Source organism: Mastigoproctus giganteus, chromosome 4 (genome assembly GCF_048544385.1).
Source record: "Mastigoproctus giganteus isolate SK-2022 chromosome 4, ASM4854438v1, whole genome shotgun sequence".
NCBI lineage: Eukaryota > Metazoa > Arthropoda > Arachnida > Uropygi > Thelyphonidae > Mastigoproctus > Mastigoproctus giganteus.
The window spans coordinates 41,455,640-41,472,520 of NC_143578.1; the positions used below are offsets into that span (position 1 = coordinate 41,455,640).

The 16,881-nt window shown below is 38.0% G+C and overlaps 1 protein-coding gene across 1 annotated transcript in view; it reads right to left on the reverse strand.

The window, feature by feature from the left end:
• Nucleotides 1-3,504: 3,504 nt before the first annotated feature.
• Nucleotides 3,505-16,881, reverse strand: part of LOC150086660 (transmembrane protein 41A-B-like) — a 40,567-nt gene continuing 27,190 nt past the window's right edge. The window contains exon 5 of the mRNA XM_090372220.1: nt 3,505-3,677. Coding sequence (XP_090228346.1) covers nt 3,505-3,677 — 173 coding nt within the window. The remainder of the gene's footprint in view (nt 3,678-16,881) is intronic.

The window sequence follows — 16,881 nt, forward strand, 5'->3', positions numbered from 1 at the left end:
ATCACCAGTTCCTGATGTTTCAGTCACCTTTCAAGATGAAGATGGTGATCCTGACAGCCCCCCCACTTCCTAATATGTAACTGTGCTTAGTTGTAAATTCCAGCTCTTCACTTTGGAAGCGGCCACAATGAACTTTCTTACGCAAGTCAACAGAATTATTGTACCTGCACCCTTTATTTTACCTGTTCTTCATTAAAATTTTACTTGCTTTTCATTTAATGTTTCTTTTTCCTTTATTAATCAACTTGTACTAATTTACAGGGTATTTTAAAGGTAGGATGAGGTGGTTAACTGTTGGGTAAACTGTATGTGCTAATCTAACCACCGGTGATCCAGCAAACTCACTAATCTGGCACTCCACAGGTCCCAGCGATGCTGGATTAGTGATGGTTGACCTGTATCATATTATTAGTGATATTGGTTAGTATTAGTAGTACCATGAATGGGTTGAAGGAAATGGGGGGTGGGGGAGGAGCTGCTGGAAACTTTGCTCTGTAGTTTAAACATGTGTTTCGCCACTTCAAGCCTCCAATAAACAAAGTGGTGTTACTGCACCAGTTGATGAGTGTCACCTATCAACCTAGTGTTAGTATTAGTATTGTATTATTAGTGTTATTTTACATTAGTATTAGTGATGGTACTAGTTAGTATTAGTACTAGTAGTACCATGCATGGGTTGAAGGAGATGGGAGGAATGCATGTAACTTTGCTGTGGAGACTAAACATGGGTTTCACCTTCAAGCCACTAATAAGCAAAATTGGTGGTATTACACCAGTTGATAACAATCATCTACCACCTAATGTTAATATTAGTAACCGCAATATTCTCAAAACCAAGGCTTCAATTAACAACATTTTGTTATTGGTGTGTGACATCCTTCACATCTTGTCCAAAGCTTAAAACTTATTCAATATGCAAAATTATAAAGCAAGAATAACTATGTATAAATTGGGAAATGATTAAACTTTTGGAGAAAAAAAAAATCTGAATGGCACTATTTTTACTTCTTTCTTTCCTTTCACTTTGTTGCATAATACAATATCAGATTTACTTTCTCTCACATGGATTTCTACATGGGCATACTTGTTATTAGCATATTTATCCATGTTCTTTTTCATTGCAATGTTTGGTTTTTGCCATAAAACAAAAACCAAGCAGCAGTCAAATCAGTGGACACATTCAAATTTGCCATGCCCCAAAAGTTTATCTTTTCATTGTGATTCATTTGGGTACTGTTTAATTTTATTAAAAGTTTTAGTAGTGTTAAAAAGTAGTATTGATTTATTTTTTGAAAGGTGTATTGGTGAAATCAATTCTAACTAAAATCTCCACACTTGAAATGCTTGTCATTCAGATCTATATGGATACTAGATGGCACCCACAATCACATGTAATGTATAAGTTAATTACATATCCATAAGAAGATAATGAATCTAATTTTGTAAATGCCAGTCAGCATTCCCACAGCCTTCCTATACGCAACTCATTGTGTTATTCCACCTACCCCTGCCCTTTAGTGTCATCTTAAATCCATTTACTTCATATGCTTAACTAACCACGTCCTCTCACATGCTATCATTCTGCCTCTTTTTCTTTTAGTCACTTTTTTATTTTCTAGTCTTAATCTTTTCCCTTTCTCTTTGTTTTCCTGTCCTTCCAAACACCATCACTGTTTAAATTTATCTTTCTTTTCTCATACATTTTTCCTCTCTCATCCCCATAAAATATTTAGCACAAACCACTACTGCTTGTTCAGTTTAATAGTGTACACCAATGTTAGGTTTAGTTTTGATTAGTGTCAAATGAGGCCTTTCTGTTTAAAACTATTTGTGTTTCATTTGGTTATGGTCTTTTTATCATGGTTGAAATCTTCAATAAAGATGTTCTTCTTCAGGAGGCTGTTAAGCTTGACTATATGGAATTTATCAAGTGGTTTAATTGGATTCAATCTTCTTTAGCAATTTGTGGCAAAGACAATTGCACTGGCATTTATTCTAGTGTGGAAATGTAGAGAATTAACCTCATCAGCTGTTGTGCCAAAGAGCATACTATCAATCATGCTAATCATGCTAAGGAAAGTGAATAAAGTAGAGAAAGTGCCTTGAGGGATATAAAGTAGAATGTATTTTCATTCAATGTATGTCCAAGTCAGTCAGTTGTTGAGGATACCATGAATCAATTCATTGATTCTTGACATCCGACTGACCCAGAGAGAATGACTTCCAATGATTCCTAAATATCAGAAACAATGGAATAATTCTCAGCATTATGTTGAGAATTATTTGAGAAATGTTCATTCTTGAAGTTGGTCAGAACTTAACTGCTGTGTTAGACAATTGTCAGATCACTCTATGGTAAACTGGGAGACTACTAATAAGGCAGTAATGTGTAAGGCTGGACTAGTAGAAAAATTGCCTTTAACCATTCATACACATGAGTGGAGAGTCATGGAAATCAGCATATGCATTAGACTTTTGCATCTAGTACTGCATACAGGTCTGGAAACCTCATTTTAGGAAGGGTGCAGGGAAAAGCAACAAGATTAGTGAGGAAACGGATATTTTTACCAAGAAAAACTTCAGTTCTGAAAATAGCAGCACCTGCGAGGAGACCTGATTGAAATGTTCAAAGCTTTACTTATGCCATCAACATTCAGTAAACTGAATGTTGATGGCATTCTTACTCTTTCTTGGATAACACAAATAAAGGGACATAAATTTAAATTGAAAAAGTATGGTTGCAGGGTAGATATGTAAAAATTTGCTTTCAGATAGCTACTAATTAATAGTTGGAACATATTTCCATCAGGTGTTGTGAAGGTATGTAAGTTTGAATAAATTTAAGGATTAGACAAATTATTAGAAGGGATGGACAGATGATGTGAGTATTTTTTTTTTTTTTTTTTGGCTGATGCTGTATAAGCTTGTTTCCTTGATCATTGCCAAGCCAATACTAATGCTATTTATTTATTGCACTTGGTTCACTATACCTCTCCCTCTCTCTCAGTTTCCTTTATTTTCCCTGGTCCCCAAGTTATCTTCAATATCTTTATCTTTATTTTCTCGTTAGCACTTTCTTCCTTTACTTTGTAACCCCCCCCCCCCCCTTCAAATTCAACCACACTATGTGAAATAATGCTTCTTGGAGACAAAGTACATTAATATATTGTAGTTGTAACTTTCTCAGAAAGATGTAGAATAATGCTTTCTAAGAGTATGAATCAGAATCTTTCCAACTTCTATGAAGGGTACAATCACTGTATTTATTTTTTAATGATACAATATTGGTATCTGATATGTTATTTAATACCTTTACTATGTTTTAAGAATAATGAAATATGAATAATGAGCTATGTCAGTACTGAATTAGCTCAATTTGTAAATAGTTCTTTGTTCTTAAAACATAGAATTGAATGCAAAGAATTTATACAAACAATTTGCTTATTTTATGCTTATGATATTTATAACACATACAATATATATATCATAATGGCCTAAACTACTTTATGTTACTTTAGCTCTTTGACGTCTTCTGATTACAAAACCTGGGATCAAAGCAACAAGTGCAATAGCAGCCAGTTTTAACATTGTACTCCAAGTGTATACATCACTTAAAGATTTCACCTCTGAAAGAATTGCTCCTGTCTGCACACATATAAAATTGTAAGGCATCAGTCCTGGAATAAAAAAAAAACATATATGTTAATTATAGATACTCGATATCACAGAAACCCCTGGCTTGTAGCTGTGAAGGGTATTGCGTACAGCATGTGCATTTTGTATGCAATAAAGAGTTCTAAAATCTAGGCACTTTTCAGTATCACATACAAGATTTTATGTCTATATTTAATGATTCTTCAAACAGGCCTCTGAGGTTGGGTATATTCATACTGTAGTTTTTAGTGTTTTGCACCAACCTTAGCTTTCAAAGGCTCCAGCCTTCTTCTTCAGCGGTGTTTTCTTGTTCTGCAGTACATCTTTAAATATCAGTAGGTTAATGGTACTCCTCACGTGTTTTCATTCACACGTGTTCCGTTCTCTTGCGTTGTGGAACCGGAAGTGGCTCGAGCGGAAGTCATACGGAACCGTTCATCCCTTCTGAGGATAGTGGTCTCAAAGATGGGATGAATCCGCGTACCTCTATCTCTATTAATGTTAATTGTAGAACAAATCCGCAAACTCTCGAGCCACTTACGGTCCCAGAACTTATGCGCCCGATCGGTGATGATAGCATCGTCCGGGGAGATCTGGTGTTGCTTCTCCCAAAAATGCTCGGCCACGGCGGACTTGCCATATTCCGCATTTCTTATTGCCTTAGTGTGTTCCCCCAGACGATCTTTAAGACGGCGTTTTGTTTCCCCTACATAACATTCCCCACAATCCGGGCATCTAATGCTATATACGACCCCACTTGTGTTCTCTTTTTGAATGGGGTCTTTAACCTGAGACACGATTGTGTGCAGCCTCCGCCCTGGAAGCTGCACACAACGTGTCTGGTACTTTCTTAGTATTCTAGCTATATGATCAGTCAAACCCGGATAGTAGGGAATGTATGCAGTGGCTATTGGTGTAAAAGGCTCGCCTCTCCTCTGATTTCCTTTAACATATTTCTCTATAATCCTCTGGGGGTAACCACATTTTGCAAGATCCGTCGTGACCCGTTCATACTCTAACTTTCTATCATCGGAGGTACTGCAATGCGATTTTGCTCTATCAACTAAAGTTCTTATCACACTGTTCCTATGATGGTTGGTCTGAGCTGAGCTGTAATGCGAATACTGCCCTTTACACATGGACTTCCTATATACCCTAGTCTTTAGCTGTCGATCTTCCCTACAGACCAACACATCTAGGAACGGCAAAACCCCTCCTTCTTCCACCTCCGATGTAAATTGTATGAATGGGGAGAAGTCATTTAAGATGTTCAACACCTGATCTTCACTCCCCTTCCGAATAATTGAAAACGTATCATCCACATACCTTTTCCAGGGGCGCATAGGGAGAATACTAGCATTAAATATTCTGGCCTCGAGCTCCTCCATAGCTAAATTAGCTATAATTGCGCTAATGGGGGAGCCCATGGCTGTACCATTAACCTGCTTATACATAGTATTGTCAAACACCATAGTGGTGCTTGAGAGGCATAACTCTATTCCTTTCTCAATATCCTCCAGCTTTAGCTGCGTTCTAGTATTTAGGGTGGTGTCCCTCTGTAACGTCATGTGTGCACACCACACCCCATGCTCAATCGGAATACATGTAAATAGCGATTTCACGTCGAAAGAAATCATGATTTCATTCTCTTCTATGGGTTGGCTTCTAATAAACTGCACAAATTCTTTACTATCTTTAATACTGTATTCTGAAAGTCCCACTAGTGGGGATAATAATTTGGCTAAGAAACCAGAAAGTGCATAGGTTGGACTGCCTATAAATGAGACTATGGGTCTAAGTGGCACATCTACTTTGTGAATTTTAGGCAAGCCATAAAATCTTGGCATTTGGCTACCTGTAGCGTGCAACATCCAATATTGTTCCTTAGAAATTTTGTTAGACTTAAGCCAACCCTGCACCATTCTGTTCACTTGCCGTTCCAAACTAAGAAGTGGACTTTTCTGAATAACTTTATAAGTCATCTGATCTTCCAATAAACCCAACGCTTTAATTCTATATGCTTCCTTATCAAGAACCACAGTTGCTCTGCCCTTGTCCGCGGGTAGGACTACGATGCTATCATCTTGTTTAAGGCTTCTTAGCGCTAATTTTTGCTTCACATTAAGATTGGAGGGGGCATCTTTAGCTTGACTTAGGATCGCTGCTACTTTTACTCGAACTTCATTAGCTGTAGCTTCGGGAAGTTTGTTTATAGCCCTTTCCACGCCCATTGCTACTTCTGCAACGGGTAATCTGGGCGGTACCATGGCAAATTTCGGTCCTAAATTTAGAACCTCCAATTGCTCTTTAGTTAATTGTTTATTGCTCATATTCACCACAAAATCCTTGGTGGTGCTATCACTATTGCCCCTAAGCTTGGTTTGTTCTCTAAGCTTGTCAAACTTCCCCATTTGTCTCCGTCTATAACTGTCCGAAATTTGTTTTGCTTTAGTTGCTACCACACTAACCACTCCTGCTAAGTGTATCGGAGTCAACTTGTCATTTATCTTATCCAAGCACTGCCTTTTACCTCTCCTAATGTGGTATAAATTGTCATGTAATTTTTCGATCCATATATTAAGGATCTTCTTTTGATACCACTTGGTAATGTTAAATACTCGTTCATCTTCAAAGGGTAGCTTTGTTTGAAAGCCTCGTGGAATGAGATTATGCGTCTTGCATCGATGGGCAAACCTCAAATGCTGTTCATGTTTCGCCTCCCTAACACTATGTCTCTGAAATTCTCTGACGTACTGCACAATTGGACGGCCATAACATCGAAATAATTCTTCAAACAGGCCTCTGAGGTTGGGTATATTCATACTGTAGTTTTTAGTGTTTTGCACCAACCTTGGTTGGTGCAAAACACTAAAAACTACAGTATATTTAATGAGTTTGGAAATGTATAAATATATATATATATATATGTTTTTTTTTCTGGTTGATACCACTCTGTGCATTTTAAAAATATATTTCATTTACTGATTATAATGGTAATTTCTTTTAATTTTTCATAAAACCAGAAAGTCACAGGCATAACTTTCACAATGTCTCATCATTATAAATGGTGACAGTATAGTAATGTATGAATAATATGAATAGTAATATAATAATATCTCCATACTTGAACACAGTATTCCAAATGTAGTCTTACAACTGCCTTATACAGTGGGATTATGACCTCCCTATCTCTACAGGATAATGTTCGAGAAATCATTAATAGGACACCGTGGGCTTTCCCGGCTGCCTGTTTACACTGTTCAGAAAACTTCATTTTTGCTCATATTGTTACGCCCAGATTCCTTTCCTCCTCCACTGTTTTTATTTCAACCCCATCAAGTGTATAATTTATTTGTGAGTTGCTATTCCCCAAGTGTAAGATCTTGCATTTAGCAGCATTAAAACATAGCTGCCACTTCTTGGACCATCTTTGAAGCCTGTTCAAGTCATCCTGAAGGAGCACTGCTTGGCGCTGATCATTAATGATTCTGCCAATCTTTATGTCATCTGAAAATTTTGACATCACGCCTTCTATCCCTTCATCAATGTCATTTATGAAAATATGAGAAATAACAGTGATCCAAGAACCAATCTCTGATGGACCCCCACTCCCAGAGTTATACCAATCTGAAGAATATCCTTTAATCACAACCCTCTGCCTTCTGCCCTGCAGCCACCTAGCAATCCATCTTAGAATCTCACCTGTAATCCCAACCTGTTCAAGCTTATACAGTAACCTCTCATGAGGGACCGAGACAAATGCTTTGCTAAAATCCAAATAAACTGTCGAAATTGTTCCCTAAATCCAGGTCATGAGTAAGTATGTGAAAATAGCCTACTAAGTTAGTTAAGCATGATTTACCCCTAACAAAGCCATGTTGTGTTCAGAATGCTATATCTTTCTAAGTGTCCCCGAATTGCACTCTTAATCATTCCTCTACGATTTTTCCTACCAATGAAGTCAGACAAACTGGTCTGTAGTTGGAAACTTTACTCCTAGAACTGCTTTTGTGTATTGGCAATACACTGGCACTTTTCCAATCCAAAGGAACCTCCTCAGGGTCCAAAGATGTCCTCATAATTAACCTCAATGGTTCAATACACTCCCTCGCACTATCCCTCAAAACTACAGGATATATGCCATCAACTCCAGGAGCCTTACTTGCCTTTGTGATCAAAAGTTTTTCTAATAAACACATTCATCTGTAATTACATCACTAATTTCATATGGCTTTGCCTCATTCATACAGCTTCTTCTCAGCATGAAGAGTCTTTCATCAGTAAAGACAGATGCAAAGTACCTGTTGAATTCATCCGCAACAACAGCTGGGTTGTCTAAGGCTTTCCCACACCCAGTACACAAGGGTCCAACCTGATTCGCCTTTTTCTTTGAAAAGAAAAAGTTTACATGAATATTTCTGAAACAATAAAAATACTGTGTAAGTCAAATAGTAAAGTTTAAAAAATGCTAAAGCAAAAATATCTTCATGTAAACAAGAAAAAAAAAAAAAAAAAGAGAAAAAGATAAATACAGCAATATTTTGACTCTGGCTTATAAATGTAAATACAAATTGGAGCAGTGTGTCAATAAGGGCAAGTTACTGGATGGTTGAATGGGAGAAGACAGGGAGTGGTAAACAATGTGCACTGCTCTTTGTGGACTAATGTTATTAGTGGAGTTCCCCAGGGTTCGGTGTTGGGCTCATTGTTGTTTTCTATATTTATCAATGATACTAATGAAGGCATATAAGGCTTAATGTCCAAGTTTGCAGATGAAACAAAGTTTGGCATGGTGGTTAATGACAGTAATGACAGTATGCTATTTCAACAGAATCTAGAAAAGTTAGGCAGATGGGCCGAGAAATGGCAACTGAAGTTTAACATTGACAAATGCAAAGTACTGTATATGGATAGCTGTAATTCTAGAGCAGCGTTTCCCAAACTTTTTTAGTCATGGAACACTCTTCATCTCAATATATTCACGGAACACTTACGAAACACGAGTTTAGTGGGAGCCAAAGAACTGTTTGTAATATTTTATTACATACGAAGCACTGTGCATCTCTATTTCCAACACATGTAAAGCTGAAATTCAAATAACCGTCATCATACTTTTGTTTTGGTCTTTTATTAGTTGGTTCCTGTTTTTTCACTTCGGATTTTTGGGGAACAAAAGGCTGCGACTGTTCATCCTCACTTTGAAGAGTGACAATATTGTGTTCGTTTTCATCAACCACACTTGCAATACTAGAAGTACTTGCTTCTCCTTTTAAAGTTCTTTTTTTTCAACCACAAATCCATGGTCATTTATTTTAATAATAATATTTCGAAATACTGATAATTATCAAAAAAAATTTATACAAGGAAGTGAGTTTAGTTATATCGCTCGCTTCCCCCTCTCCTTCAACCCGTGTACTCCAGGCTAAATCGCATATGAATGGCATATTAGATCACTACATTGCTACTTTTTCGTAGATGTCATTACCTCTACGCACACTTCTCTATGCAAAAGCCTGCCAAAATAAAGTTTTCTGCGGTCTATTTGATTATTAGTCTATGCCAGTATATTAATAACCGAAAAAAGAAATTATGTTAAAAATTATAATGATACAAAAGTGGTGTATGCTGCAAATATGCAAAATTTATTTATTTTTTAAATTATTAATTACAATTTTTCACAGAACACAGTTTAGGAAACGCTGTTCTAGAGTAGTGCTCTCCAAACTTTTTTGGTCGTGCACCCTTCATTTTACTTAAAAGACGCATGCATCCCAGAAAAAAAAAAATTAAATATATAAGTCTGATATATTTTTTTTATTTATAAATCATTTCCATGATAGGCATTATATCAAAAATCACATAAATTTAAAAGATCACAAATGAAAAAATACAAAACAAAATTAAATTGAGGTTCAAGTACAAAATGATAAGAAATCATTAATGTAACAAGTGTAGTAAATGTAATGCAATAATATTTGTTTTATTCAGAAATAATTTACACGGTATGCATTATATCTAGATTATATATCAGTGTGGAAAACAGTCCTCACGATTTTATTGAGGATCTTGCGAACCCCATGGATCATCTTGCGGCTCCCTAGGGGTGCGCGCACCCCACTTCGGAGATCACTGTTCTAGAGTAACATACCAACTATGTGGTACTACGCTCAGGTAGTGGAAAATGAAAAAGACCTGGGGAAATTGTGCAGTAAGATATGAAGTTCTCTGGGCAAGGTAGGCTGCCAGGACAGCTCATGGGGTTTTGTCAATGATATGCAGGAATTTTGCTAGTAGGAATAAGGAGGTGATTATACCATTGCATAAGGCAATGGTCAGGCCACGTCTTGACTACTGTATACAGATCTGGAGGCCTCATTTTAGGAAAGATGTAGAGCTGCAGGAATAAGTACAGAGAAGGGCAGTGAGATTGGTAAGGGAACAAAGGGGTGCTCTTATCAAGAAAGGTTTCAATTCTACAAATTGCAGCAGCTTAAAAACCAGGCACCTGCGAGGTGTTTAAGGCTTGAATGGATTGCACAACTCAATGATAGTGGGATTCTTTCTCAGAGTACACACGAGGCGGCACAAACTGAAACTGAGAAAGGACAGTTGCATAATAGATGTGCGGAAGTTTGCCTTTAGCCAGTGAATGGTTGATTGCTGGAACAAACTTCCATCTGTTGTGGAAGTTAATAGCTTAAATAAATTCAAGGAAGAACTAAGCATACTACTGGAGCAAATGGATAGGTGAAATGGGAAGTGTTTTTTTTTTTTTTCCCAGTGCTTTCTTTTATCATATGCCACTACTAATGATTAACTCAAAAGCTAAGCCTAAGAGAAGGTAGGAATTAAACTCTAGATTTCTATATATCGTATTTTTTTGGCCATGTTGCATTTTTCCTCCTGCAAAACACTGCCTAAAATTCTGCTGCATCTCATGGTTCAAAGACATACCATATACATGCAGTGAGATTTTTTTTCCCCATACCAGCCATATGAAATTAGTCATTGTTCTTGCCTAGCATATGCAATTGAGGATGTATGCATCTCACAAGAACAGATCAATAAAACCCTATTTCCCTTTAAAACTCAAAATCTTTCAAGAAATGGAGAATCACCAATGCCCTTGATGGTACAAAAGACGATGGCTTCTTTGACCTCTTTGAAAAAAGTAACAGTTCAGATCACAGCATCATAACACTGCAGACCATAAGTAATGAAGAGTAATGGTAATGAATTTTTTGGAGATTCTAGAACAGGTAAATTCATTCTAGACTGATATTTAGTTTAGCATTTTGGGTTTCTGATATATGTAATAAAATATTTTTTACCAATATTTGGATTCTAAAACCTGGGTATGTCTCTTGATCCAATGCATCTTAAAAAATATGATAATTCCAATAACATTATTGGAACATATGTTCCAATAATGGAATATATGTCTGGAAAATATGATAGTTCAAATAACATTATCAAACTCAATTTATATGCATAAAACACAACATAAGTTTATAAGCTGTAAAAAAAAAAAAAATTCTGATGCCATAAATTAATACAAAAGCCAAAAATTTTTAGAGACAAATAAAAAAGTGCAGGCAAAGCTAACCTTTTTTTTGTTTCTGCTGCAGTTTGTATTGTTTTCTTGCATTGCATAGCCAAATTTACCATCTCCCACTCCCCAGCATAATACAAAAGATGGAATAAGAGTGATGACTGTATTACTGGCAAACTGTGCTGGAAGTGCCCAGTTAGGAGGACAGATATGTAGTCCTGTTGGAATTGGTAGTGCTGCAGGACTCTTCCACATGCATTCCAGTACTGCCCATTTCAGCACTTGATTGTATTACATTTACAACCATCTGCATATCCTCTCCTCCTTTCTCCTTCTTTCCCGTTTTTTTCCTAGTTTTTTTTAAATTCAGTATCTACTGTTGCTGTGTATATCACCTTGTGTGGTCATTGCATACTCATAAACCAACCAATATTATTTTTTACATTCTTAACAATTTTACAATTAACAATATTTCTCTGAATACTGTATGGGAAAATTTATGTATGTAGAGTGTCTTAACTCTGTCATAGTAAACCAACAAATCAAATGTGAACAATATTTAAAAAAAATCAAAGTAATTGCATTTAGATAAATGGATGTATATACATACATTAGGAATATATTTCAATAAGACAGTTTTACTGATATGAAGTATTTTCTAGTTGCCAACCAGCTCTTAGAGTGCACAATTGAGAGACAGATCAATTGCATTCTTAAATTTTTCTAAATTCCTAAATTATTTTGTCATTCTTTTAGCTTTTTTCCTTTTGTAACAAACTACAAAATTTAATTAAAAACTCCACATCACTTCTGAATTTCACTAATTCAAGTTAAAACACAAAAAAAGTTTGAGAAAACTTTTGAGTAATAGTACCTTACTTTTTACTAGAAAAGAATAATAATTTCAGCATATGCCTCTGCATTTAATCTACCTGATTTGAACATTTTCCATTTTGTTTATATTTTGGTAAGGCAATTTATTAATTGTACTGAAGTTTATATACTGCTGCAATAAAGCTGCCATTACAATAATTATGCTTTTTGCATATTACTTTTTTTTTTTGCACACAAACAAATCCAAAGTACCACAACCAGTATAAAAACAACACTATAATCAGAATAAATCTGACAACCAATCTCAGAACATTAATGCTAGGATTCAGTAATCTCTTCACTGTCTCATGCAGGCACTGCATCACTTACTTATGTTACTATATCAGAGAAGTGTAGTTCACATTCAGTGAATAAATAAGTGAATGGTATTGGTGAAAGCACTTAAAGAGAGAAAAGTCACTTTCCTCAGTAGCTTACAAGGCTCAAAAGTAACTGTTATTTTTAATGTTTTTTAATAAGATACAGTAACTAGCAGTCAATGGGCTATTATTAATTAATGTCAGTAGAATATGTCTACAGATGCCTTTTTGAAACAATCATGCATAATTCTGTTTAACTAAAGAACAATGCACTAATTTTTGTGTGTTGACAGTCTTTATGCATGATAATGGACAAATGAAAACTAGCAACTAATTTACAAATATATGTGGAATTTATAATAATAAAATTCTTTATATACAAAATTTTTTAGAAGTATACAATTCCCATTACAGGCATCCAGAGGAACTGTGATTGCACGTGAATTATGGATTTTCTCTTTTTTTCCCTGTATGCCAAATCACTGGACCACAGATCAAAATCAATGTCAGCTGAGCTCAGTGTGCTGATTATGCTGTTGGGAAAGTGCCACTTGAAGGTTGAGAGCTTCTGCAGGTTTGAACAGAGCACTGAAGGGTTTCTGAGAGCCCTACCTGGGATTTTCCAACCCATGAATTCCCAGATGCTGATGAAGTCACAAACTGCGGAGCACAGATTGAGTGCCACTGTGAGCTTTCTCGCATATGCCATGTGCTGGGCTGGGGTGTAGCTTAGATTTTTACAGAGCTGTGATCTTGATGTCATATAGGGAAGATGAGCCCAATTGTTGGCCCAGAATTCTAGACCTCAAAGCATCTTCAGGCTGGACAAAGGAGCTGCAGACCAGACTTCAATGCCATAACCGATGTTTGAGCCGGAATATTAGAAGAGAAATTTCCCAACTGTTTCTTTATTATGCGATTTACAGGTCAAGTTTCATGTCCCAGAAGGCCCGTAGCGATTTTGAGTGCAGTTGCTGGATTTGATCCTTATAGGTCAGATTTTTGTTCATTATCACCCCTAAGAATTTAACTGAATGAGTGGCGAGGAGTAGATGCCCCTCAACTGCAGACTCCAGAGAGACTGCTGGATTGAGGTCTGCTTGTGCTCTTGGTGAGAAGATGATGTACTTTGATTTTTCCGGGTTTAGTTTTAGCCCAAAAAAGCGGCATATTTACAAGGAGGACAGATATTTGTTGAGGGTGACAAACTTCAATAGATTCTTTGCCGGGTCTCGTGAGGTGTTAGCAGGGTTTGGTAGAGGGCATACAATATCGTTGGCACAGGCCATAAATGCAGGTAACTCATTTATTAGCGGTAAAAATATCGCCGAAAATAGCACTGCCGACAGACATCCATCTGCTAGGTGATGCAGCGATTTCCTTGCTGGAAGGTGAGAAATCTCTTGGTGAGTAGACTTCTGAGGAGCTTAGCGACATTACCTGTGAAACCTTAGTAGTTCTCCAGGAGGCACATGAGAGAATTGATCTGTCCTGAGTCAAATGCAGCTTTCAGATCCAGGAAGACAGCATGAAGAACAGAGCCTTGTTCCCAGGGCTGCAGGGTTTTCAAGTTTAGAGCCTGTAGACACGTTATTGGTGATCTTTGTGAGAGTGCATAGTGTGTGCTGAGGTCACTGGGAGAGGATCTGGTTGGCAACAGCTTTGAAAATGCACTTCTCTAGGCATTTGAGAAGAGATGAGGAAATAGAAATTGGCCTGTAGTCAGTAATTGAGTTAGGGTTTTGCACTTTTGGAACTGGAACAACTCTGTAATTCAGTCAAGCAACTGGGACGACTCCCTGTTGTAGGATTCTGTTGTACAGCTCTGTCAGCTCCTTGCTGATGAAGTAGGAGGCGATTTTTAGACAAAAAGTGGGAATAGAGTCACTTCCCATTGTTTTCTTATCAACCAGAGCGCTGATGGCCTTGATTAGCTCTTCTTCGTATAGCGACACTTTAGTGAGGTTAGTTGAGTTGTAGTGGGTACTATTCCAGGGGAAGTCTGCCATTTCACTGTCTTTTTTTAAGGAATCGAGTTAAGTGATCACTCCATTCGGCAGGTCTAACGATTGTGGTGACCCAATTTGATTGGTCAATTGGGCTCACTGTCCACAGGCCACATGTCTCTTCTCCATGAACTTGTCAATTGCCTGCTTCTTGGATTTCTGGAAGGTGCTTCTGGCTAGTGAATAAGCTGAGTATGTTCTCTGCAAAGGTAGTCTTTTGAATTGAGCATGTAGTCGTTGCTTTTCTTTAAATTGGTGCATAAGGGTGTTGGACCACCACGGCTTCAAGCATGGGCAGATGACACACTCTTGCAATGAATGAAAGCCATCTCTGAAACCAAAACGCTGCTTCCTCAATATTAATTTCACTAAGGGCTTTCCGGGGGTAGAGCCTAAAGAGGTCAACTGACGTTTCAATTTTTAAGTATTTTGGATCATACAGTTTTTCTGATCTTTTAAATTGGGAGAGACTGATTACAGCATTCTTTTGCCATGAGGATCAGAGATGCTTCAACTGACCTATGGTCGGAGTTAAATGTCGAATTAGAGCCGATTAAAACTTCTACACTACCATAGCTGGAAAAGATTCTCCATAATGTGGCTTCTCCATGAGAGGGGGTGGTACAAAGATTCTGTGCATATTGAGATTTGACAGATCTGAAATTAGCCTTTCAAGGAACTTCAATGCAGATGGCAGGCAGGTTGAAGTCTCCCAGAATTATCACTCTTTGGTTGTAATTGACTGAAGTCAGGAGCCAGGCAGAGAAGTTAATAATGCATTGATCTGTAACAGGTGGGGGTAAGCAGACTGCGCATACTAGCAACTGGATTCCACAGACTAGGCAGTAGTCAAGGATGTCATCAAAATTGCTACCAGGGTATGCCCAAGATTTGATCAGCGGGAGCTGTTGTCTCTGGCAGATTAAGGCTCCGCCTCCTTTCCTATCTTTCCTGTTCGCCAGAATTGACTGATAACCGATGTTGGTGGTTAAAGACGATACTTCCATGTCGTCGCGAAGCCAGGTTTCAGTAAGGACAACAAAATCGTGATTCGCACTGAGCAACATATCGATCAGAGTGCTGAGCTTGTTCTTTAGGCTTTGGATATTCTGCATGAAACATTTCACATGTTTATCGTTGGAGAACTTAATCTGAATTAGGTGTCAGTCGGAATGGCAGCCGCTCTTCGTTCAGCTTGTTGAAGGAGTCTGCTTGGTCTGCTGCCTAGCTATGCTGAGAGAGGCACACTGCACCCATCTGGTTTGGCCTGTGAATTCAGTTCTTCCTTCTGGTCACCATTACGAGATGGCATTATGAGGAGACCTGCAGGCTAGATAGGCGCCTCCGTAGCCAGGTGGGCAGGAGCAGCACATGCTTCTTGATTAGACCGGGGTTCGAGCCCGTGAGCCACCAAATACGGAGGATGCGGAAAGGTCAGGGAATGACCACCGCATATCCCCGGAGCAATATGGCCTTAGTTGCTAATGCTCCTAAAAACCAAATAATAACAATAACAGCAGGCTAGATAGCTGTGTTTAAATACTCTTCAATCTTGGAACCCTTGATCTTGATCCGGAAAGAGGCATAGGATGGATGCCTGGTTTGGACCTTGAGAGGAGTACCAGGTATGTCAAGTTGTTTGAGAAGGGTTGAGATTTGTTCCACTGTTGTTTCCGGGCTTAATCTGTTTATAAAAATGTTGGAAGGCCTTGGCCTCCTTCCTCTACGTTGTACGATTTTGACACCTGTGTGTTAGGGTTGGAGTCAATGACAGTGTTACAGTTCTTCTCTCCTCGCTTGGAAGTCACAACTCTAGATGGGACGTAGGTATCACTAGGAGGGCTGTTGGTAAGCATAACGGCATATGAGGTGGGCAGAACATGATGGGTGTTAGTTGAATTACTGTTTAGTTCTTGGGCTTGTAGGGAGTTTTTGTTATTTCCTAATGGATTCTCTGGTTGGGATACTTCTTCAAGAGTGCACAGCTGTTGTTGGTCACCAGCCATTGTGGGCCTGAGTATGTTTTTCTGCTGAATGCATGATGGGCCTTGCTAATGTGCTTATTCAGAGTGTCTGCAGATCTCTCTACTAACTGTCTTGAGTGGATTTGAGTGTGAGAACCAGGCTTTATAAGGCTAGGAGGTTTGACAGGAGTGGTTTTTGTGCATTTAGGTATGATTGGTGGCTGAGAAGTCAGCTTGTCATTTTGACTGGCCAAATAGCCATGTGTTAGGGTTATGTTAGAGTGTATATGGGTGATATGCTTATTTTGGTTCCTCAGTGGGTGGACCTCATCCTTGAGATCCTCAATTTGGGACCTCAACTGGTAAATTAGATGGACCAAGAAGTCTGCACTGTCAGGCTGTAGAGGAGGGGTCAACACTGTAGTTTCAGCATTAATTATTGGAGAATCACCTTCTTCTTGGAAGTTAATTGTTGTGACTGGTGGCTGGTTTGAGGTGGAGAACATGTTAAT